The following is a 26685-nucleotide window of genomic DNA, read 5'->3' on the forward strand; positions in this document are numbered from 1 at the left end:
TTTTTTAAGATTCAGTCTCTCACTGTTGAAGTGTTTACCTACGATAAAAATTACAGACCTCTCCATTCTTTGTAGGTGGGAAAATTTGCAAAATTGTCAGTGTATCAAATACTTATTTTCCCCCACTGTATTATATTTGCATATATATATATATATATATATATATATATATATATATATATAGTTTGGGAACTGTTTCACTTGCAGCCCTGTATAAAGATATTATTTAATAATAATTATAAATTTAATTTTGTATTTTTTTTATTTTCTCCACTGTAGGTTGCCAGGGCCATTTTTCCCACTGTATGTTGTTTTAGTGATGTGTACCAAGACAAGCTTCTCTTGCTGCTGCTATCTGGGGGCATATTCTGCATTTTCCATCACTTTTGATTGGCCATCATCACAGAGATGGAAATAGTACATATCCTCTAAGAAGAATATGTTACTAACCATGGGATTTAAGGGAAAATTTACATATAAAACTTCATAAGCTCATATCTCGGGAACAAGTGGACTGTACAAAACAGAAAACAAAACTGTCACTCAGCGCTTCAGCCCTTATCTCAGGATGTAACCAGCTTTAAACAAAAAAATGTAATGAAAGGTTCTCTTTATAAATTATTTAGCAGGAATGTTTGGACCAATTTAGACTAAAACACAAAACGTTGGAAATTCACTCGAATGCTTTTGTGAAAGTTACAGAACTCTAGGATGCAGTTTCTTCATTGATCTCCCGCATAATCTTTATTGGCAGATCTCCCATCTTCTCTTTGTACACTTTGTCAAACATCTCACTCTGTGCCACCGTCATTATAGTTTTCCAGTCACCAACAATCCCTGGTGAAAAGAAGAGAAAACTCTGAGCCACTATCTTTATGGACTTTATATACATTTGTTGCTTCTTTTTTCAACTCCGATAACCCCTTTACTTGTACTTTACCTTTACGTAGAAAACTTCCTTTATTCTTGTCTAATAGTTCATTTGAAAGAAATGTATAATTAGAAAGAGGATCCTGTATCATGTTCTTAAAAGATGCTTTTTCCACCACGATGTCTACTGCTTCATCATCAAGGTTTATGCCAACATATTTGCAGATTTTCAGCACAGCACACCGAAGGTCCTAAAACAGACACAACCCCCCAATATTTTAATATTAATATTAAGCCATCAAGTAATCTGGTTCTATATGTATGTCATCAATAACATTTTGGTAACATTTTGCCAGTTTACAGCAATAAGGTGCAAGCAGCAAGTCACAATCCCCTCCTGCATAAGCGTACTTCTCTCTGCCCTGTCAAGGGCAGAGCAAAGTATTGCAGTGCGCATGTGCAAGAAAAAGCCAAAGAGCACTGGCGCATGTGTCTGGGAGCTCAGATATGCTCGGTATACAGCAAGCATTAGTCGATGCTCGAATTTGAAGCTTGAATCCCGTCCTGCATTTTTGTGCCTGTTACACAGCAATAAACATTCAGAGATTGCCTGTCAGTCACTGTAATGCGGTAGCCATCTTGGTAGTGGCATTACTGTGATTGGCTGGCTGTATTAAATCATCAGGGGTTATTAAAAGACAGACGCCGCCATGTATGGCACACTGATACCATTGCACAACTCAGGGACATTTCTTATTGGAGGGAGAGAGTGGTTTTCCATGCCTGTGTGTGCACAGTTGAACGAATCAGAGTCTTCCAGTGTTGATTCCGGACCTGATGCTGAAACATCATACTGACAGTCCTTCTATGGGCTAATCTTGTGCTTTGCTGTTTGTATTAGATACATTCTGCATTTAGCCTAGAGACAGTTGTAAGAGCAAGGAGTGTAGAATAATACAAATACAGCCTCTAAGCAGGGCTTAGAGCTTTGCTGTCTGCTGCTAAATATATATTTGCTGCACATGATTACATTATCTTTTTGGGGGTGAAAAAAATTGACTATATAATCATCCATAGAGTATTACGTGCTTTGTGTTAAAATGTGTTAAAATGCAGTGGTTATAACATTCCAAAAAAGAGTTCAAAAATGTTTGTGGATTCAATTAGTCATCCATAGAGTATTAGGTGTTTTCGGTTAAATTTCAGTGGTATATAACATTTAAAAAAAGTGTTGAATTTTTTTCTGGATTCAATTAAAGATCCATAGAGTATTACGTGTTTTCTGTTAAATTTCAGCAGTATATAACATTCCAAAAAAGCGTTGAAACATTTTTCTTTTTGTGCTTTGTGTTACATTACAGTGCTATTACACTTCCAAAAACACTATGACTGCTGCAGGTGACCAATTTTTATTTATTTTTTTATTAAAAATGAACTTGCTTTCAAGAAACCCAGCAATTAGAAAATGTGTAAGGTGTGCGGTAAGGGACGGTGAAGTGTAAGTGCTGATAATGGTGCACTCAGACGCTGAGGAAGTGGAGCAGGTACGACTACACCTGTTGCTGGAGTACAAGAAACATGCCCATCCACGACACATGGGTTCCTGTCCCATGTTGCATGGAGGCAAGGTAAACACTTCTGAAGCCAGAGCAGTCCATATGGGTGGTCGGTTGGATAGCAGATAATGCTTCCAGCATGCTTGGCAGCACCACCCAGTCTTCTACACGGTCCAGTCTCACTAGCCAAAAGTCTGGATCACTTAATCCTCACCTGGATCTTCCTTCCTCCCACTATATTAAGTCCCAGGAGACTAGTGAACTCACATTAGGACACTCCGAGGGCCAGGTTGCGGAAGTAGGAGACTCTGTGGTGGATAATGAAGTCACGGACCAACCTAGGAAGCTGGCATGCAGAGCAAGGCTAGCAGCATTGAGGGGGAGGGAGTGGCAGCACTGAAACACATATGATTAGGTAGTGGGGTGACCAGAGGGAGAAGGTGGGCAACTGTTTCAGAGCGCTCCAACACTCCTGAATTTCAAGATCAGCAGGGGCCTGAGCACTAAAAGCCTAACCACCACTATCATGATCAGGCACATGTCATCGAAGCACCAGACTCAGTGGGCTGAAAGTCCAGGTCCACAGTTGATGCCAGCAGATTACATCACTGCCTCTTCCCCTGTGCTAGGTGCTTCCCAATCCCCTGTTCATGACACTGGCACAGATGTCACCACAGGCCTTGGAATGAAAAAAAATGATTCAAACCACCCACCCACATGCCCAATCACTAAACAGCCACATTTCCAGGCTGCTTGCCATGGAAATGTTGCCATTTAGGCTTGCTGACACAGAGGATTTCCACTGACTAATTGTATGTGAAAGTGTATGTTTGTTACACCCGATCTGTTTACTGTACCTCCAGGGGGTCTCCATCAGGACTCTCAGGGTACCGTCACACAGTGCAATTTTGATCGCTACGACGGCACGATTCGTGACGTTCGAGCGATATAGTTACGAGATCGCAGTGTCTGACACGCTCCTGCGATCAGGGACCCCGCTGAGAATCGTACGTCATAGCAGATCGTTTGAAACTTTCTTTCGTCGTCTAGTGTCCCGCTGTGGCGGCATGATTGCATGGTGTAACATATATCGTATACGATGTGCGCATAGTAACCAACGGCTTCTACATCGCACATACGTCATGAAATTATCGCTCCAGCGTCGTAGATTGCAAAGTGTGACAGCAGTCTACGACGCTGGAGCGATATTGTTACGACGCTGGAGCGTCACGGATCGTACCGTCGTAGCGATGAAAATTGCACTGTGTGACGGTACCCTCACTCTGTGCTGGCTTCATGCTGTATGGACGCAGCCCCCACCCCTCCTTCCTCTCCTGCTTCCTGGCGTGTGGCCAGCAGGTTCCCTGGCAGGGTTCTTAGGTCACACGCACGTTCGCTCCCGGTCTCTTAAAGAGACAGTGTGCATTTTACAAATGTTGCCTCTAACCAATAGCGTGTGTTTGTCTATTATTTCTTGCCCTTCCACCATAGGGAGGGCGCCGGAGCAACAAGTATCTACTGTTGCTAACTTCCAGTTCCTGTTATTCTGCGCTTCTGTTTCTGAAGTATCTGCAAGAAACTCTGCTTATTCTGTCTGTTTCCACAGATCTTCTGCTATCAGTTACCCTGCTAATATGGACTGCATCCGCAGTATCTACACTGGAGCCGTCTAGTCCTGCCAGTCCGCCAGCCTCACTTCCGGACCACGCCAGTACCACCGGCACCAGCTTCTACACCCGGTATCCTCCAGTCAATTCTGCAATACCCGCTAACCTTGCTGATCCATCTGTTCCGCTGGGACAGCCGCCACGAGTATGGGGTCTAACTGAAGGTAGCACCCGTGTCCTCCAGGCATTCCATTCTGTCCCTATTTGAGGGGACTTACTACGGGTGTCTGGGGCTCACGCAGTAATGCCCCCTTCGGAGCCCCCCGGACTGTGGTCTAGGGTTCCACATCAAACCTTAATAAATACGAATGTGAACTTCTACATCTGTGCCTCCATTTCCATTCGTTACAATGTTTAATAAATGCTTAGTAATATACCTTGTAGGAAAAAAAAAAACGCATATAGTGTCTTATTTCACAATTTAAAAGAAGGTTCACCAGTAATGTAACAGCTCATCTGATGTAAGATTCATATGCATATAGTGCCTGCTGCCGCAGATCCACCGGTCGACATGCAACCGTAGCTAAATCGCTGAATAGGAGGATTTGTGGATTATGATCCGTGCTGCCAGCTCATCCAAAAACAGACAAATGTATAATTGAACAGTGGTTTATTCCACGTGTTTCAGATGCATATGACTCCTTCTTCAGGAATATACCACAAGTCCTCTAGTGCAAGAGCTGCACGAAGTGCTACCATTTTGTTTAGCTGTTTTGCCCAAAGGGCCGTGTTTGTTTTTGTGCTTAAAACCTTGGTTTATGCTGTGCTAATAAAACAAGTGCATCCTTAAAAGCGCAGTGTTCTACTGACTACCTCCGTGTACACCCAAGTGAGCTGATCTACAACAGGTGGTGAAGAATGCTGGCAGCGTTTCCAGTGAACATGTGTGATGGCCACAAGTCAGCGGACAATGTCAGGGAAGATGAAGACCTGCTCAAACATCAGCTACAAGCACAGCAGCAACAGCAGCTACATCAACAGCAATTACAGCAGCAACAGATGGTGCAACAATAGACAAGCAAGCTGCTTATACAACAGATGCAGCAGCACAGTTGCTGACTGATTTGCTTACGATTCGTGGAAGGCCAGCAGCCCCTCCCTCAAGTCAAGGTGACGACACGTACGTCTGGAACACAGTAAGACTAACCATGCAAAATATGAACCCAGGTGATGATGTGGAGGCATTTTTGACTGTGTTCATGCGGGTAGCAGAGCATGAAAAGCTGCTGCTAGGGCCGTGGGCGGAGGTGCTGTCCCCCTATTTGACTGGTGACCCCAGAAGGTCTGTTGTGATTTGGCATTATAGAATGCGCAAGAGTGTGCCACATTAAATGCTGAAATGTTGGCACATGCAGGAGTGACTATGTCGGTCAGAGCACAATGGATTCACCACTGGACGTACTATGGGGACAAACTGCCTCAGTCCCAAATGTTTGCCCAACTGCATCTGGTGCAAAAATGGTTGCAGCCGGAATCCTCTACTTCAGCACAGAAGGTTGTCATGGACAGATTCATGCACTCCCTTCCCAGGCAGGTGCAGACCTGGGTTGCTCCGGTAGGTCCCAAAATTGCAGACAAACTGGTTTGTATAGTGGAACAGTTTCAGGTAGTTGAGAGGTCCCTAAGGCTGGTTTCACATTTGCATTTAAATCCGCAGCGTTTTAAACGCATCCGCAAGTGGTGAAAAAAACGCATGTAAAGGCGTACAAACGCTGCGTTTTTTAGACGCATGCGTTGTCGCATGCGGTTAAAAAAAATACGTGTTTGTACGCGTTTACATGCGTTTTTTCCTGCGTTTGCGCTTTTGATATGCATGATGACAAATTTCACAAGCTGGTTTTTGTTCATTCTGCTTCACAAAAATCGGAATAAAAAGCAAAATGTCCTGTCCCCTAAAATGTTACCAATAAAAATGTCAACTCGTCCCGCAAAAAACAAAACCTCACATGACTCTGTGGAACAAAATATGGAAAAATTGTAGCTCTCAAAATGTGGTAACGCAAAAAATATTTTTTGGAATAAAAAGCGTCTTTCAGTGTGTGACAGCTGCAAATCATAAAAATCCACTAGAAAACCCCTTATAAATAGAAATCAAACCTCCTTCATCAACTCCTTAGTTAGGGAAAAATTTTAAAAATGTATTTATTTCCATTTTCCCATTAGGGTTAGGGCTAGGGTTAGGGTTAGGGCTAGGTTTAGGGTTTGGATCCCTTTGGGGTTAGGGTTAGGGCTAGGGCTAGGGTTAGGGTTTGGATCCCTTTGGGGTTAGGGTTAGGGCTAGGGTTTGGATCCCTTTTGGCTTAGGGTTAGGGCTAGGGTTAGGGGTGGATACCTTTATCAACTTGATGGTGGGGGGGTGGCTTATCAATGTCTAGACTTGTTTTTCTCTATGGAAACGCATGCGTTCAAAAACGCAACTAAATGCATGTGTTAAAAAACGCATGCGTTTACATAGACAGCAATACTTTTTTTGATGCAATCGAATGCATGCGTTTTTTTGCAGCAAAAAAACACCTCTAGAAATTACTACATGTTGCATTTCCGCGCCAAGACACAAGCATCGAAACGTTGCATGCATCGTCAAACACGGCAAAACGCGTACCAAAAAACCCGCATGCGTTTTTAATGTTAAATATAGGAAAACACGACGCATGCGTTTATATGCGTTACAAATGCAGCGGCAAAAAAGGCAAATGTGAAACCAGCCTAAGAAAGCCAGTGGGTAAAGCCACCACTGGGGGAGTTGTAAATCCTAAGGGGTCACTGAGGGGTTGTCAAAGGCAACGGGTAAAGACTTGCTTTGCTGGGTACGTTGCAGTCCTGGACATATAGCTGCCCGTTGTCCCTTGTCTTCCGAAGATATGGACTGCAGCCTAGGGAGGATACTCCTACTATGCCTACCCTGCCTACAATGTGGACTATTGGCCCGGTGAGGAGCCGCATGCATGTCATGGGTCAATAAATGGGGTGCTGGTGACAGGACTTTTAATTTTTGTGCCCATAATGCATTTTTTTCCGCGGAAAAAACGCAGCATGTTCATTAATTTTGCGGAAAATCTGCGGATTTGCAGCAATATTATTGTATTGGGAACCTCCGGAAAAAGCAAATGTGCAAAAAATGAAATAAAAAAAATGAAATAAAAACGTGAAAAAAAATGCGCGTGGGTTTCCTGCGAAAAGAGTCTGGATTTGCTCAGGAAAATTCCGCTCACTTTCCTGAACGTGTGCACATAGCCTAAGACTCAGGGAGTTTGGTGACCCTGGTAAGGGCCACACTTCCCCTTCGGTTGATCTCTGGGAAACACTTGGGTGCATGCTGCATCCACGGGGACGCCAATGACTATCATGTCACCAGAGTGTCAGTTAAAACAAGCTGGGGTATGGAGTCCCATGAGGTTGGGGTGGTAAAAGGTTTGCTGCACCTTGTGATGATCGGGAAGGACATCGACCTTTTCTGGGACTTGTGGTGAAAGGCGGAGGTATCAATGGACACAGACAGAAGCCAGCCCAACCCTGTCAAAACCCCATCACAGTCAGAGAAGGATGAGTTCTCCTTTTGTGTCCTGGCTGGTGATGAAGATGAGATGACACCAGTGAGACTGAAATTTCTGAACTGGAGGTTTCTGGCAGGAATTTTGGGACTGCCCAAATGCAGGACTTGACTTTGAGAAATGTACAGGAAAATGTGACTGTGATAAATGGGGTTGCCCAAGAGCCGAGGGCCTACAAAAGATTCCCATACTTTGCGGTCAACGGGGAGTTGCTATAGAGGGTCACAAAACAGAAAAGCAAAGTATCAGATCAGTTATTAGTCTCAGGACCCTATAGATGTAGGGTACTAGATCTGGCCCATTCTCATGTCTTGGGGGCACCTAGTTGTAGATAATACCCAAGAACGAGTCCTTCAGAGCTTTAACTGACTTGGGTGTCACAGGGACATTGTTAATTTCTGCCACTCCTGCCCTACCTGTCAGCTAATGGCCCCTGTATCCCACTTCCGTAGTCCCTTTGTTCCATTACCAGTAATCAAAGTCTCATTCGACCGGATTGCCATGGACCTAGTCTGGCACTTAGTTAAGTCCATCAGGAGTCATCAATAGATTCTTGTGTTAATGGACTATGTTACGCAGTAATTGGAAGCGGTACCCATGAGAAACTCCTTCGCCCTGACTATAACATGAGAGCTAGTCCATATTTTACATAGTAACATAGTTACATGGTTAGCAAGGCCAAAAAAAGACATTTGTCCATCCAGTTCAGCCTATATTCCATCAGAATGAGTCCCCAGATCTATGTCCTTCTAAAGAACATAATAACTGTAAGATACAATATTGTTACGCTCCAGGAAGACATCCAGGCCTCTCTTGAACCCATCGACTGAGTTCACCATCACCACCTCCTCAGGCAAGGAATTCCAAATTCTCATTGCCCTAACAGTAAATAATCCTCTTCTATGTTGGTGGAAAAACCTTCTTTCCTCCAGACACAGAGAATGCCCCCTTGTGACCATCACATTCTTTGGTATAAACAGATCCTCGGAGAGATATTTGTGTTGTCCCCTTGTATACTTATACATGGGTATTTGATTGCCCCTCAGTCATCTTTTTTCTAGACTGAATAATCCTAATTTTGCTAATCTCTCTGGGTATCCTTCCTGAGCACCGTTGCCCAAAACTGTACACAGTACTCCATGTGTGGTCTAAACAGGGATTTGTACAGAGGCTGTATAATGCTCTCATCATGTGTATCCAGACCTCTTTTAATGCACCCCATAGTCCTGTTTGCCTTGGCAGCCACTGTCTGACACTGGCTGCTCCAGGTAAGTGTATGATTAACTAGGATCCCCAAGTCCTTCTCCCTGTCAGATTTACCCAGTGGTTTCCCGTTCAGTGTGTAATGGTGATATTGATTCCTTCTTCCCATGTGTATAACCTTACATTTATCATTGTTAAACCGCATCTGCCACCTTTCGGCCCAAGTTTCCAACTTATTCAGATCCATCTGTAGCAGAATACTATCTTCTCTTGTATTGACTGCTTTACCTAGTTTTGTATCATCTGCAAATATCGATATTTTACTGTGTAAACCTTCTACCAGATCATTAATAAATACAGTACAGACCAAAAGTTTGGACACCTTCTCATTTAAATATTTTTCTGTATTTTCATGATTATGAAAATTGTAAATTCACTCTGAAGGCATCAAAACTTTGACATAACACATGTGGAATTATATACTTAACAAAAAAGTGTGAAGCAACTGAAAATATGTCTTATATTCTAAGTTTTTCAAAGTAGCCACCTTTTGATTTAATGACTACTTTGCACACTCTTGGCATTCTCTTGATGGGACCTATATTGAAGAGAATAGGTCCCAACACCGATCTCTGCTGTACTGCACTGGTCATAGCAACCCAGTTAGAGAATATATCATTTATAACCACCCTCTGCCTTCTATCACTAAGCCAGTTACTTACCAATTTACACACATTTTCCCCCGGACCCAGCATTCTCATTTTGTGTACCAACCTCTTGTGTGGCACGGTATCCAACACTTTGGAAAAATCAAGATATACCAAGTCCAATGACTCACTTTGGTCCAGTGTATAGCTTACCTCTTCATAACAACTGATTAGATTGGTTTGACAGGAGCGATTCCTCATAAAACCATGCTGATATGGAATTTGGGTGGTTTCACACTTGCGTTTTTGTCTGCAGCGTTATTTGCACAAAAAAAGCATGCGTTTTTTTCCCTATATTTAACATTGTAAACGCATGCGTTTTTTGTTGTACGCGTTTGGTCGCGTTTTGAAATGCATGCGTTTTTTTGCTGCATGCGTTCTTTTTCAGAAATGCAACTTGTAGTATTTTTGAGAGGCGTTTTTTTGACACATAAAAACGCATGCGTTTTCATGCGTTTTTTTGTGTCAAAAAATACATTGGAGTCAATGGAAACGCATTATTAAAAAAAACAGAAAACACACTGATATGCCACCCCTCACCATAAAGTTGATAAAGGGATCCTAACCCTAACCCTAAAGGGATCCTAACCCTAACCCTAAAGGGATCCTAACCCTAACCCTAAAGGGATCCTAACCCTATCTCTAACCCTAACCCTACCCCTAACCCTAAAGGGATCCTAACCCTAACCCTAACCATTTGATTTAATGACTACTTTGCACACTCTTGGCATTCTCTTGATGGGACCTATATTGAAGAGAATAAGTCCCAACACCGATCTCTGCTGTACTGCACTGGTCATAGCAACCCAGTTAGAGAATATATCATTTATAACCACCCTCTGCCTTCTATCACTAAGCCAGTTACTTACCAATTTACACACATTTTCCCCCGGACCCAGCATTCTCATTTTGTGTACCAACCTCTTGTGTGGCACGGTATCCAACACTTTGGAAAAATCAAGATATACCAAGTCCAATGACTCACTTTGGTCCAGTGTATAGCTTACCTCTTCATAACAACTGATTAGATTGGTTTGACAGGAGCGATTCCTCATAAAACCATGCTGATATGGAGTTTGGGTGGTTTCACACTTGCGTTTTTGTCTGCAGCGTTATTTGCACAAAAAAACGCATGCGTTTTTTTCCCTATATTTAACATTGTAAACGCATGCGTTTTTTGTTGTACGCGTTTGGTCGCGTTTTGAAATGCATGCGTTTTTTTGCTGCATGCGTTCTTTTTCAGAAATGCAACTTGTAGTATTTTTGAGAGGCGTTTTTTTGACACATAAAAACGCATGCGTTTTCATGCGTTTTTTTGTGTCAAAAAATACATTGGAGTCAATGGAAACGCATTATTAAAAAAAACAGAAAACACACTGATATGCCACCCCTCACCATAAAGTTGATAAAGGGATCCTAACCCTAACCCTAAAGGGATCCTAACCCTAACCCTAAAGGGATCCTAACCCTAACCCTAAAGGGATCCTAACCCTATCTCTAACCCTAACCCTACCCCTAACCCTAAAGGGATCCTAACCCTAACCCTAACCCTACCCCTAACCCTAAAGGGATCCTAACCCTAACCCTAATCCCTTTAGGGTTAGGGTTAGGGTTAGGATCCCTTTAGGGTTAGGGTTAGGGGTAGGGTTAGGGTTAGGTTCCCTTTAGGGTTAGGGTTATGATCCCTACCCCTAACCCTACCGCTAACCCTAACCCTAACCCTAACTATTTCTGTTTATAGTGGTTTTTTTACTTTATTTTGATGATTGCCAGCTGTCACACATTTCTCAGCATGCGTTTAAAAAACGCAAACGCATGAAAAAACGCATGTAAACGCGTCAAAACGCTGCGTTTTTTTCACCACATGCAAAAACGCATGTGTCAAAAAAAATGCAGCTTTTGCACGCGTTTACATGCGTTTTTTCACCATGCGTTTTTTTTAATAAACGCATGCGTTTTGAAACGCAAGTGTGAAACCAGCCTTAAACAGTTATTCTCATTGACATAATCCAGAATTACATCCCTCACTTTTAGAGCCCTTTTTGAATATTAGTACCACATTTGCTATGCGCCAGTCCTGTGGAACAGACCCCGTCGCTATAGAGTCCCTAAATATAAGAAATAATGGCTTGTCAATTACATTACTTAATTCTCTTAGTACTCCTGGGTGTATGCCATCAGGACCCGGAGATTTATGTATTTAAATCTTATTTAGCCAGTTTCACACCTCTTCTTGGGTTAGATTGGTGACCGTTAATATAGGGTTTTCTTTGTCTCTCGACATTTCACCTAGCATTTCATTTTCCACCGTGAATACGTGGAGAGGAAGGTGTTTAATATACCGTATTAGCTTTTTCCTCGTCATCTACAACCATTCTTTCCTCACAATTTTTTAAGGGGCCTACACTTTCACTTATAATTCTTTTAATATTGATACAACCCCTGGCAAGAATTATGGAATCACCGGCCTTGAAAACCGATCCCGCCAAATTCAGGTGACAGGTTCCCTTTAAAGCTGCCAAAAAGGAAACAGAGAAGCACATTGCTAAGGAGAGTAAAACTAATCCCAAACTGTTCTTCAACTATACAACCCTTGGCAAAAATTATGGAATCACTGGCCTTGAAGGATGTTCATTCAGTCGTTTAATTTTGTAGAAAAAAAAGCAGATCATCGACATGGCACAAAACTAAAGTCATTTCAAATGGCAACTTTCTGGCTTTAAGAAACACTAAAAGAAATCAAGAACAAAAATGTAGTAGTCAGTAATGGTTACTTTTTTTAATCAAGCATAGGGGGAAAATTATGGAATCACTCAATTCTGAGGAAAAAATTATAATCATGAAAAACAGACAAACAAAAAAAACCACTCCAAAACATCACTAGTATTTTGTTTCACCACCTCTGTCTTTTATTACAGCTTGCAGTCTCTGAGGCATGGACTTAATGAGTGTCAAACGGTATTCTTCATCAATCTGGCTCCAACTTTCTATGATTGCTGTTGCCAGATCAGCTTTACAGGTTGGAGCCTTGTCATGGACCATTTTCTTCAACTTCCACCAACGATTTTCAATTGGATTGAGATCCGGACTATTTGCAGGCCATGACATTGACCTCATGTGTCTTTTTTCAAGGAATGTTTTCACAGTTTTTGCAGGATGCATTATCATCTTGAAAAATTATTTCATCATCCCCAACCATGCTTTCAATTGAAGGGTTAAGAAAAGTGTCCAAAATATCAACATAAACTTGTGCATTTATTGAAGATGTAATGACAGCCATCTCCCCAGTGCCTTGCGCAGGCGTGTACTACGGAGGACAGAGAATGACCTTCAATCCAATATTGTGGCCAGCATGCAGCCAGCGGGTAAGGAAAGGGTGAATCAAACACCTGAAAACTCCGCCCATATGACCGAAAACCGGTCCCGCCAAATTCAAAATTAGTTTTTTAGATAAAGTATTTTCTCCCTATAGTTTTTTCGAGCTTCAACAGTGCCATCCTGCTTTAGTAGTTTAAATGCTTTCTTTTTTACTGTTAATTGCCCCTCTTCTTTGTTTAGCCACATTTTGTTTTTCCTATTTCTTGTTCTTTTATTCCCACAAGGTATAAACTGCTTACAGTGCCTATTTAGGACGTTCTTAAACTTTTCCAATTTATTATCTGTATTTTTTATTTCTGAGGACATTGTCCCAGTCAACCATATTAGGTTGGATTGTGCACCAATTGTGAAAGATAATTTTGGTTATTAGCAGAAACCTGTTGCCTTTATGGGTTTCGCATGTGTCTGTTTCCCAGTTAATATCCAGGTAGTTAAAGTCCCCCATAACAAGGACTTCATTATTGGTAGAAGCTTCATCTATCTACCTTAGTAGTAGACTTTCCATGATTTCTGTTACATTTGGGGGTTTGTAACAGACTCCAATGAGAATTTTGTTACTATTTTTACCTCCATGTATGTCGACCTATATGGACTCGACATCATCATTTCCTTCGCTAATATCCTCCCTTAAAGTGGACTTTAGACTTTACATAAAGACAAACCCCTCCTCCTCTCCGATTTTTATAATCCTTTCTAAACAGACTGTAACTCTGTAAGTTAACTGCCCAGTCACAGCTTTCATCTAACCATGTCTCGGTTATTCCCACTATGTCATAGTTACCTGTAGATATTTCTGCTTCTAGTTCTTCCATCTTGATTGTCAGGCTTCTGGCGTTTGTGAGCATGCAGTTTAGACGATTTTGTTTTGTTCCAATCTCCTCCCTGTGGATTGTTTTAGAAATTTTCTTACCTCCCTTCCGAGTATCTTGTCTTGTTTCTTCTTTGCTGCACCTCATATCCTTAATCAGTATATTTTCTGGATTCATGTTCGAGTCTAATGCTTTTTTTTCCATCCCCTCTTCATCTAGTTTAATGCCCTCCTGATTAGTGTAGCGAGTCTTCTGGCGAATGTGTATTTCCCCGGTTTGTTGAGGAGTGGTCCGTCTCTGGCAAGGAGTCCGTCGTACAGGTGATTCACACCATGGTCCAAGAATCCGAATCCTTGTTGACTGCACAATCGTCTTAGCCAGTTGTTTGCATCAAGGATCTTGTTCCATCTCCTGCTACCATGCCCATCTACTGGAAAGATGGAAGGAAAAACTACCTGTGCATCCAGTTCCCTTACTTTCTTCCCCAACTCTTGCAGATTGTTAGTAGGTCCTTCCTTGCCATGTCATTGGTGTCAACATGTATCAGAAGAAATGGGTGGACATCCTTGGAACTGATGAACTTTGGTATCCTATCGGTCACATCATTGATCTTTGCACCTGGGAGGCAGCATACTTCTCTTGCGGTTATGTCCAGTCTGCAGATGGCTGCTTCTGTGTCTCTCAGTAGTGAGCATCCCACCACTACCACTCTTACTCACTTCTTGGCTGTACTTTTTGTTGCTACTTCTGGGATTGCTGTGTGCCCTTTCTTTCTTCGCTTGCTGGTAGTGCCTCAACCTTATGTGTGCCATCTTCGTCCTCCACAAAGCCTTGGTATCGGTTTCTCAGTTGTGTGGTTGGTGATGTCTCCATGGTCTTCATGCTTCTTTTGGTCACATGAATCCACTCGTATGCTTTTGGAGGTACTCTGACACTTTCTTCACCTTCTGTGACCAGTAGTGATTCTTCTCTTCTGTCTAGGAAGTCTTCATTTTCTTTGATGAGTTTCAAAGTTGCAATTCTTTCTTCCAGACCCCGCACCTTTTCTTCTAAAAGGACCAGTAGTCTTCACTTCTGGCAGGTGAAGTTGGATTCTTCTTCTGTTTAATCTGTGAACATGCAGCACATGTGGCAGCTCACCTTGTAGGTTGTCACTTCTGCCATGTTGCTCCTAGATCCTGCTGACTTGTTGTGTGTCTTCCTTCTTGTATAATCTACTCAATCAGCCAAGCTTTCTTGCAATAATGTTCTAGAGGCAAAAATTTGTGCGCCGTAAGGCTTTTCCCAGAAGGCACCTGGAATATGCAAATTGTCCTTTTCAAACTTCAATCCTTGGCATTTTCTCCCAGATGGGCCTGCCAAAGGAGATCCTGAAGGACCAGGGGACACCGTTTATGTCCAAGCTAATGAGGGAGTTGTGCAAGGTCCTCCAGATTACCAAACTTAGGACGTCGGTGTACTATCCACAGACAGATGGCCTGGTGGAGAGGTTCAATAAGACCTTGAAGTCCATGCTGAAGAAAGTCGTGGAGAAGGATGGCCAAAATTGGGATTGCCTCCTACCATACCTACTGTTCTCAATCAGAGAAGTCCCACATGCCTCTATGGGGTTCTCATCATTCAAGCTGTTATACAGACGGCACCCCCAGGGACTTCTAGATGTTGCAAAGTAGACTTGGGAAGCAGAAGTTACACCCCTCCAGAGCATCATCAAGCATGTGGCCCAAATGCAGGACCGAATCACAAGGATGATGCCAATTGTGGAGAGTCTCCTTCAAGCACAAGAAGCTCAGGCGAGGGTCTACAACTGTTCCACAAGGCTGAGATGATTTAGCCCTGGGGACTGGGCGCTAGTGTTGATCCCCACCGTGCAAATTCCTGGGGAAGTGACAAGGGACATACGAGGTGGATGAGAACTTGAGTGATGTCAACTATAAGCACAATAACCTGCTGAAACCATATTAAGATGGATCCGGTAGAAGCTCCGTGCCTAGGGGCTAGTCCTGAAGCCAAGGTGATGGTTGTCCTAGTGGTAGAGACATTGTCACCGTCCCATAAACAACAGTTTTGTGAGCTGCTTAAGCGGAAACAAGACCTGTTTTTGGAGTTACCAGGATGTATACAGGTGGTGGAGCACGAGATCCTGACTGAACTACATGTGAGGGTGAACCAAAGGCTGTATTGGATTCCTGAAGCTCATTGCGAGGTGATCTCCCAGGAGGTGAAGAGAATGTTGAGCCTGGGTGTCATCGAGGAGTCAAAGAGCAGCTGGTCCAGCCCTACTATCCTGGGGCCAAAGCCTAGTGGAGAGTGGCGCTTCCATAACGATTACAAGAAGCTCAGTGAAATGTCCAAGTTTGATGCATATCCAATGCCCCAGGTCGATGAGCTTATTGAGAGGCTAGGGTCAGCCAGGTACATAACCATCCTGGATCTAACAAAGAGGGAACTGGTAAATTCTCCTGTCTCCAAGTGCCAAGGAGAAGATGGCCTTCTCTACACCTGATGGGTGCTTTCAATATACCCGGGTGCTGTTCGGACTACAAGGAGCCCCAGCCACCTTCCAGAGGGCTATGGACCGGATTCTACGCTTTCACAAGAAGTACGCCACTGCTTATTTGGACGACATTGTGATTTTCAGCCCAGATTCAGGAAGTTACCTGCAGAAGGTCCAGGCGGTACTCGATGCACTAAGGAAAGCAGGGTTTACCATAAACCCAAAGAAGTGCACCCTTGGGAAAGAGGAGGTAAAGTACTTGGACAATCTAGAAGTGGAGGCAATCTAGAAGTGGCCACAGCCAGTCTCCAAAAAGCATGTCAGATTGTTCCTTGGGATTGTGGGATATTATCAGCGATTTATCCCGAACTTCTCCATAATAGCTGCCCCCTGACTGATCTTCTCAAGGGCACAAAGTCAACGATGGTCAAATGGTCCTCTGAAGCGGAGATGGCATTCCAGGAATTGAAGCTCGTCCTGCGCTGACAGCCATTCTTGGTCGCACCAGACTTCACAAAGAAGTTTGTACTCCAGTCGGATGTCTCCGAGGTTGGGTTAGGAGCTGTGCTATCCCACGTAATCAATAGCGACGAACACCCATTCCTATACCTGAGTGGGAAACTCTCATCCTGTGAGAAGAACTATGCCATCGTGGAGAAAGAGTGTTTGGCCATTAAGTGGGCAATCGACACCTTGAGATAATACCTGTTAGGCAGAAAGTTCAGACTAATATCTGATCATGCACCGCTGATATGTTTGAGGGAAAAGAAGGGGAGGAATGCCGGGGTTTCTGGCACTCCAGGACTTTACTTTCCATGTGGAGCACAGGCCAGGGAGGTTGCATGGGAACGCAGATGGCCAGTCTGGAGTCCCCTATTTAGCAAGCGAAAGTGCCAAACCCCCCGTGTTTTGGGCAGGGGTGGTAGAATATGTGACAGAGTCACTTGTGAAGTGATGAAGGGGAGATACATGTCACTGCGCATGATGGCATCAGTGATGTAAAACCAGAATCATTTCCTCCAGCACACTATGTGTTGGGTCGGTTTATTGAAAGTTACAGTATATTATGGACTGGTTTTAGTGGACCTCCATAGAGCAGGAGGGGGGGTCCACGTATCTCCACCTGTAGTGCCCTTACATGACCTATGTGATGTCAGGATCATGTGATCAGTCACAAGGTCTGTCTTTAAAGAGATAAACTCCAGGGTTAGTCTGGGCTGTTGAGGGCCTGGAGAGGAAGACTCCAGGAGATTGTTTGTGCACATAGTGCTTGTGCAAGGACATTGTTAATCTTGAATGGGCTGACCTCCACTAGTGCAAGGACTGCACGAAGTGCTACCGTTTTGCTTTGCTGTTTTACCCAAAGGGCCGTGTTTATTTTTGCGCTTAAAACCTTGGTTTATGCTGTGCTAATAAACCAAATTCATCCTTAAAGGGAAGGTACCGCGTTTGTAGATCATTAATAAATCACTGTAATGTAGCATAACATGCTGCTATAAGCAAGTTTGAAATGCATGTGAAACAGATTTCATGTGTTATATGAGTTTAAAGAATGCACTGGGGGCTGACATCTTGGTTTTGCAGCAGTAGCAGGGCACTATCAGTGTCAGATTACGGCACCCCTTGGACATAGGAGATAATAGACCGGCACTGACCCTATCTGTAACATTGCAACAGAAAATGCTCCCCCTAGTGGTAAATATGTATATTTGTAGAAAAATATATAATATTTTTCATATAGAAATGATTGCAAACAGTGCAAACATTGCATAAAAACATTTTAATTACTATTTTAAGCTTAATTTCACAAAAAAAAAAATACAAGAAAACTGGTGGCACCTTCCCTTTAAGGCACAGTGTTCCATTGACTACCTCCGTGTGCAGCCGAGTGAGCCAATCTACCTCAATGTATAACATATACATTTATTTATTGCTTACTGATGTATGTGATAGTATAGTTTCCTACTTCACTTCCTCATATTGTTTATTTTACCAGTGTACTGATGTATACTGCAAAATGGTGTTCTCTGTCTGACTTAGGCCAGTTTCACATTTGCTGTTGTGTCCACAGCGTTTCTTCCGCAATGATCCGCATGCTTTGTGTATTCCTATCTTAAAACATTAGGGACGCATGTGTCTGCGTTCGACTGCGTTTTACCGCGTTTGACGTAAGCGTCATTTCGTCGTCTGCGGTTTGGTGCGGTAAACACTACATGTAGTAATTTTAGAGGCGTCAATTTGCCGCCTTGAAACGTATGCGGTTGTTAGCGGATGGAATGCGGCAAAAAAACGCATTGCTGTCTATGTGAACGCATGCGGCCGCAAGCACATGCGTTTGCTTGCGCTTATGAACGCATGCGTTGCACCAGAGAAAAACATGTCTAGACACTAATTAGCCACCCCCCACATACAATGTGATAAAGGGAGGGAGTGGACATTTGCAGGTCACTACTCAGCAGACAGAGAAGCAGAGCAGACAGACAAAAGCACCTTGGAGGAAACAAGACTCTGAACAATGTGAGTATATCCTAGCCAATGCCTTTATTTTCTATTTTCTGTCTCTACATGTCCTAATTTCTGCCATTTCTTTCTTTCTGAATGCATCACAATGTCATCTTCTTCTGATGAGGAGCAACGTCATGGGCCTTCTCGCAGAAAATGTCAGTGACGTGAGTACTCAACTCCTCAGATTGGTAAGTATTCACTGTCACATCTGCACGTGACAATTTTTTTTCTCCTTTTCTTTTAGAGCACTTCTTCCACTGCGGCAGAGGGTGAGCAGGAGAAGCGGGGTCAGGGTTGGTTGGCAAGGCGGCAGCGTGTAAGTATACCTGGCTGACTGTTTACTGTATCCTCACTTTAGTATTTTTGAATCTTTCTTTCTTTACTTTTCTCTTTCTTTACATCTTTCTTCTGGACTCCTTTTTTATCTTGACTTTCATTATTCATGCCATTTGTCAGCCTCTGTTTTCTTTCTTTTCCATATGTTAATGTATCCAACATTAATGTCTTCATTTATTTTTTAGGTTCCAGAATGGGATGAGGACCTCATTGACAACGATATCCTCATTTCCCTAGTCCTTGAGTGAGTCCCGTTGTGAGACAACCGGGTTCCACAGCACTTGGGCAATTTGACGATCCGGCGGCTATGGAATGAGGTGGCGAAAGCGATGTGGTATGGCTGGGACAACGCCCCGACTCGGGTACGATATGCATTTTGTAAGTATTGCAATGCAGGGTGAAGCAGCAGAGACCTTGGCCGTACTCACACAACATCAGCACGGCCAAAAGTCCATTGTCTAACTATTATTTTTTGTTTTTTCAACAGTGCTCAAAGTCAAAACACGTTGGGGCAGCCATCCCAGCCATCCTGCAGCACTGCAGCAAGTGGGCCTGCCACACTAACTAGAGATCAGGAAGCTGGTCCATCAGGTATTCCCCTTTCCCAGTCCTCTGCCTCTGCCCCTTTTTTTGGGGGCTCCTCCCGGCAGCGGCAGAGGGCTTCGGGCAGGTCACTCATGCCCGAGTTTTTGCACTTGAGCTCAGTTTTTCACAATGGACTCAAGGCTTTGGGTGACCGACTGGATACTGCCACTAGCCATATGACTACACGTATCCAGGAGGTCACCAAAAGTGGTGCTGCCGGACACCACTACAGCACCACCACCATGCCGAGTGCTGTACGACAGCCTACTGCCATCACCATGACAATTGCTGCTCCTGCTTGGACCTCCTCCACTGACACCACCATGCAGCAGCAGGACCCTGGCATGGCCATCCACTCTGCCACCACGATGCTGCAGGACCCTGGCATTCCCTTCCGCTCTGCCAACACGATGCAGCAGGACCCTGGCATTCCCTTCCGCTCCGCCAACACAATGCAGCAGGACCCTGGCATGGCCTTTCGCTCCGCCACCACGATGCAGCAGGACCCTGGCATGTCCTCTTGCTCCACCACCACGATACAGCAGGACCCTGGCATGTCCTTCCACTCCACCACCACGATGCAGCAGGACCCTGGCATGGCCTTCCAAACTTCTACCGCAACAATGCAGCGGCAGCAGCATGATAAAGACAGTGACCGTTTGGCCACTATAACAAGGCCACAAGAAATGAGCCCGCCGAGGCTCCCCAGACCGCTGCGCCGATCCCAAAAAGGGAGAAAAAAACAGCGGACTATTTTTATTCCTCCCCCTCACCTCCCAATGTGTCTGTTATGTCAGGTTTGTCTCACCCTTCCAGTGTGTCTCAGCCCTCTCATGCGTCGAGCCCCATCCCGATCTGCCTGACCCCAGTAATTTACTTGCCCCTTCTCCTGCTACCCCTGCATCACCCACAGTGAGTCAAGCTTCACAGCTACATACCCCCCATTTACAGCACTCTACGCCAAGCAGGCGCAGTGAATTTTTTTTTTATTTGTTAACAAAATAAATAATAATGTTTTTGCCCCCAAAAAGGTTTAGTTAATTGTGTATTTCCCTGCCGGCAACACAGACCGTACGCAAAATAAAAAACTGCGCCGCACACTTTATTTTTTGCCCACATCATAGCTCCAGTAGTTAGCAAGTCCAACACTGCAGTTTTATGTGTCTTTAGTATAGAGATATGAGGTGGGCCAAAAAATTTATACTTGTATTTTCTCCATAATCTCTTCCTTCAGCTTAGTTTGTGACTAGTGTTGCAGACTAAAGAGAAAATGGCAGCAATACAATGCAGAACTATACTCAACAGGTTAGGTGTCCAAAAACTTATTAGTTAGGACACCTGACCTGGTGAGTAGAGAACTGCCTTGTATAACCTCCATTTTCTCTTCTGTGTATGTAATCTATTTCACACAAAGTGAAGGGACGATGGCGGTCATACAAGGCATATCTATGCTCACCTGGACATGTGTGAAATAGTGAATTCATGAGGCTGTTATATGTGCATCATGAATTCATTATTTCTGACACCTGACTTGATGAGTATAGATCTGTTTTGTATAACAGCCATTGTCTCTTCAGTCCGTGTCCAATAGATACTGCAGAACAGAATCAGGACTCAATTACGTCAACAACCTTACCACTAACAACCTGGTTGCCGTCACACTAGCATTATGTGGTCAGTATTTTACATCAGTATTTGTAAGCCAAAACCAGGAGTGGAACAATTAGAGGAAAAGTATAATATTAGCATATTTAGCACTTCTGCATTTATCACCCACTCCTGGTTTTGGCTTACAAATACTGAAATAAAATACTGACCAAATACTGATAGTGAGGGCAGCCTTGGTTTGTAGAAGAAATACATAGGAGACACGGTTAAGATAACAAAAAATAAAGTTTATTAACAACAAATATTAGTAACATTTAAAAAAAAATAACTGGTACAGACCAAATCCCAACAGGACATTTACACAACATTGTCCTGCCATGACACACGTCCAATATCTGAATTAATAAAGGCAGAAAATTGGTCCCGCATGTGGCCAACTTCAGTTGACCACAGCGAGTGATGTTGGTAATCTGACAATGGGTTTCCAACTGGTTCATCCAATTCAATGTCTGGTCGCTCCTTAGCCATTATGTAATTGTGGAGAACCACACAGGCTTTGACCACCTCATCGACTGTCTCCATTTTTAGATTAATGGCTGTTGCAAGAATGCACCATTTTGAGACTAGAATCCCAAAGGTACACTCTACTGTTCTTCAGGCCCTGGTAAGTCTGTTGTCAAAGATCCTTTTAGTGTGGTTCAAGTCACGACTGGAATATGGCTTCAGCAGGTTTTCACACATCTGAAAGGCCTCATCCCCAACCATAACAAATGGCATCGGCGGACCTTGAGTGTTGGGGAGTGGTCGTGGCCATGGAAAATTAAAATTTTTGCCATACATACGGCGCCCCATATCCGAGTTCTTGAAAGTCTGGGAATCGTTGCCACGGCCAAAAACTCCAATGTCCACGGCGATGAAGCGACAGTCCGCATCGGCTATTGCCATGAGCACAACAGAAAAATATTTTTTATAATTGAAGTACTCCGATCCTGTTCTGGCTAGTTTGATAATGTGGATGTGCTTTCCATCCACCGCTCCCAAACAGTTGGGGAAATCACACACACTCCAGAATTTTTCAGCAATTTCAATCCACATGTCCGAGGTGGGTAGGGATATAAACTCATCCCGGAGAACATTCCACAAAGCCCGGCAGGTGTCCACAACTATTCCGGACAGGGTGGAAATTCCAAGCCGGTATTGGAAGTGGAGGGATGATAAACTCTCTCCTGTTGCCAGAAATCTGGAAGAAAATAAATAAAAAAAAATTACAATCAATTCTATTTATGGTGTTGTTATGCTAAAGACATAAAGGAAAATAAAAAAAAAACATGTCAGAACACCTAAAATTAGCACTGGCATTTGTTTAGATTTGTTAAGTACCTTAATGTAACCAGCAGACGTTCCTCTGGTGGAATCGCGCTTCGGAGCTGTGTGTCCTGTCTCCGGATGGCTCCTTGGACATGAGCAAGCAAATCCCGGAAAGCTTCTTGCGACATCCTTGTATATTCCAGGAATTTGTCCGGGTTGGCATCAAGCTCACCATACAGCGTGTGATAGGCTCCACTGCTCTCACGTAGTTCGATAATGGGGTGTCTCCAAAAACGCCTATGCCGTGTCCTTCTCCATCTTTCGCGATTTCTGTGTTGCTCCCAAACAAATGCTCAGGCAAGAAACAGCTTGATGCTTAAATCCAGGTTGAAATAAAAGCTTTCCATGCGAAGATCCATCATGACACAGGATACAGTAGCACACTGTTAAGATTTCAGCAGTCCTAGGGTTTTTATATAGATATCCCATAATACACGCCCTCTGTAGTCCCATTGGCGGTGTCTGGTTATCTAGATTTTTCTCCTGTAAAATTTTCCACCATGCGCACAAAAAATGCAAACGCATTACAAAACGCATGGAAAATCGTGAAAACACGGCGTATTATTAATCGCATGCATTCCCGCATGCGTCTAAAAAACGCTGCGTTTGTATGTGTTTCTATGCGTTTTTTCCAGCACTTACGGATGCGGATTAAACGTTGCGGATTCAAACGCAAATGTGAAACTAACCTAATGAACTGCTACTTGCACATTTCAGGTTTATTTGCTAAGCATTAGACAAAACTGCTGCATAAATGCAGCCAATAGTACAGGGTTTGTGTTAGAGTTTGTGTTAGAGTTTGTGTTAGAGTTTGTGTTAGAGTTTGGGTTAGGGTTTGTGTTAGGATTAGGGTTAGAGTTTGTGTTAGAGTTTGTGTTAGGGTTAGGGTTAGAGTTTGTGTTTTAGGGTTAGGGTTAGAGTTTGGGTTAGGGTTTGTGTTAGGGTTTGTGTTAGGGTTTGTGTTAGGGTTTGTGTTAGAGTTTGTGTTAGAGTTTGTGTTAGAGTTTGTGTTAGAGTTTGTGTTAGAGTTTGGGTTAGGGTTAGGGTGAGGGTTAGGGTTAGAGTTTGTGTTAGGGTTAGGGTTAGGATCCCTAGGGTTACTAGGGATCCTAACCCTAACCCTAACCCTAGGTATTTATGTTTATAGTGGGTTTTCTAGTTGATTTTGATGATTGGCAGCTGTCACACACTTCTCATCATGCGTTTCAAAAACGCGAACGCAGGAAAAACGCGTTTAAACACGTCAAAATGCCGCGTTTGCGTTAAAACATGCAAAAACGCATGCGCCTAAAAAACGCTTTTTTCACCAAATGCGTTTGCGTTTTAAACGCTGCATTTCTAAACGCAAATGTGAAACCAGCCTTACTCAGGGCATGCTCAGAATGAGAAAAGCAGGACTTAGTCCCAGAAGTGTCTGCTCGCCGCTGCCCAGCACTGACTCAAATGGTAGAAGCAGGAAAAGCAGCAGTAACTCTTTGTACAGAGTCAGACTGAGCGAGACACTGGGACCGACGTCTCCGCTGAGCAGGTTCCACTGTGGCAGGAGAAGAATGGGAGACTGCAGCGGAGATGGCCCGACATTCCCCCTGTGCAGAAGCAGGAACTCGACCCCTAACAACATGTAACATTCAACATGCAACATACAACATGCACCATACACCATGCAACATACAACATAAAACATGCACCATACAACATGCAACATACGCCATACAACATGCACCATGCACCATGCAGCATAAAACATGCAACATAAGACATGCACCATGCAACATACATGCAACATGCACTATGCAGCATGCAACATAAACCATGAACATACAACATGCACCATGCAACTTACAACATGCACCATGCAACATGCACCAAGCAAAATACAACATGCACAATACAACATGTACCATGCAACATAAAACAAACAACATACAACATGCACCATACAACTTGCAACATGCAACATACATGATGCACCATGCACCATTCAACATAAAACATACAACATACAACGTGCACCATACAATATGCAACATACAACAAAACACATACAACAAACAACATACACCATGTAACATGCAACATACAACATTCATCATGCAACATACAACTTACACCATACACCATACAACATGCACCATGCAATTTATAACATGCACAATGCAGCATACAACATACAACATGCATGATCACCTGATGTCACTGTTCTATACGGGAGATCGTCGTGGGACACTCTTTATTAATTGGACTACGGTGGAAAGGTAGTATACGGTTGGTTTATTATTTTTAATTTTTTGCAGGTGATCGAGTATGGTAAGTATGATGAAATTAAGAATATTAAAATACTTTTTTCTGGCTGCGTCTTTATTTTTTTTAACTCTTTCACTACTATAGGACTAATATTGGATAAGTGTCTTATTGACGCCTCTCCATTATTAACCAGGCTTAACGTCACCTTACAATAGCAAGGTGACATTAACTCCTTATTACCCCATATCCCACCACTACAGGGGAGTGGGAAGAGAGGGGCTAAGTGCCGGAATTGGTGCATATTACAGATGCGCCATTTCTGGGGTGGATGGGGGCTGGTATTTGTAGCCGGGGGGGCAAATATCCATGGCCCCTCTCTAGGCTATGAATATCAGCCCACAGCTGTCTGCGTAGCCTTTCTGGCTATAAAATGTAGGGGGACCCAACGTAATTTTTTTGGGGGGGTCCTCCTATTTTAATAGCCAGTAAAGGCTACGCAGACAGCTGTGGGATGATATTCATAGCCTGGGAAGGGGCCATGGGTATTACCCCATTCCCAGGCTGCAAATATTGGCCCCTGGCCATTGGCTTTCCCCCTCTGGGGCAGAAAATTGCATGGGAGCCCACGCCATTTTTTTCCCTTTTTTTAAAAAAATTAAACGTTCATTAATAAACATCGGCCTTGCTATTATATATCTATGGATAATCTATCTATAGATATATTTGGAGCGCCCACAGACACAGGGCCGTGGGTTACTCGGTACCGGTCCTCTGCTGGCTCAGTTTTGGGGATGTCACGGTGGCTGGACCCGGTCCGTGACCCTGCTAAGGGGCGTCCAATGAAAGGTGATGCGAGTCTGTCAAGGTTTGGTGACGCCACCTGTGGTATTCGGTCTGGGTGACCGACGCTGCTTGGGGCCCACTGGGATGATGTGATGGCAGCTAGATGGTAAACCTTCCCACAGGTGAAGTATGTCCCCAGGGCTTCCCAGTAAGGTGGATGGTGATGGTGTGAGGTGCAGACAATAACGAAGACAAAGGGTTGCAGTCTCTTTACCTCTTTACTGATGACTTCAGGATCCTCAATCCAGAGCACAGTTAACAGGGCTGTCTGAGACCGGCCGGTCCGAAGGCACATCCAGTGTTCCCTTTGCAGGTGGAAATCAGTGCCTACCACTAGCGCCTGTGTGTTGTAGTGCTTCCCTGCTGAGCATTCGGGATAGTCCTCACAACTTCTATTCTCGTTTCTTTCTAATTCGTTCCAGTTCTTTCTAGTTCTCCGTCCCCCAGGTATGTTATGGCTAGGACGCACCCGTTTGACGGGTAGGCTCGAAGTTCTTCCGGGACCCTAGAGATGCCCCTCTCCACGCGTTTCCCCCTATGTCTGCTTAGGTGATGTAAGGTAGACAGCCAACCTATAATTAACTGTCCTGCGGAGTTTGAAGTAAGGCATAGAGTGAGTTACTTCCTCGGTGTTCCGGCCACCGGCTACGCGCCTCAGTAGGATGTTGCAGTTCTCCGGGCACGACTCCTACTGGCTCTCCTTTGTGCTTGATCTCGTTTCTCACTGTCCACAATATTCTTCGCTTCGTGTCTCTTTCTTAGGATACCGCCGCGGGTTGTGCAGGCGCGGTTCTGTAACGTTCTGTTCTGGTCGCTAGGTACCTGCCAGGTTCCCACGTCTGACAGGGACCCCCCTGAATCTTCTCCCTGCAACAACCCCTCCCACGGGATGTTGCCCGAATCCAACCCAGTCAGCTTCTGATCTAACTTCCTATCCAACCCCTAGTTTTACCATTGT

The 26685-nt window shown here is 43.8% G+C and overlaps 1 protein-coding gene across 2 annotated transcripts in view; it reads right to left on the reverse strand.

Moving 5' to 3' along the window:
- Positions 1–593: 593 nt before the first annotated feature.
- Positions 594–26685, reverse strand: part of LOC138637469 (amine sulfotransferase-like) — a 177833-nt gene continuing 151741 nt past the window's right edge. For both annotated transcript variants that reach the window (XM_069726182.1, XM_069726183.1), the window contains exons 6-7: positions 941–1121; positions 594–837 (exon numbers count right to left, since the gene is read on the reverse strand). In XM_069726182.1, the coding sequence (XP_069582283.1) occupies positions 707–837; positions 941–1121 (312 nt within the window). In that variant the 3' untranslated portion in view covers positions 594–706. The remainder of the gene's footprint in view (positions 838–940; positions 1122–26685) is intronic.

This window comes from Ranitomeya imitator, chromosome 5 (genome assembly GCF_032444005.1).
Source record: "Ranitomeya imitator isolate aRanImi1 chromosome 5, aRanImi1.pri, whole genome shotgun sequence".
In the NCBI taxonomy this organism is placed as follows: Eukaryota; Metazoa; Chordata; class Amphibia; order Anura; family Dendrobatidae; genus Ranitomeya; species Ranitomeya imitator.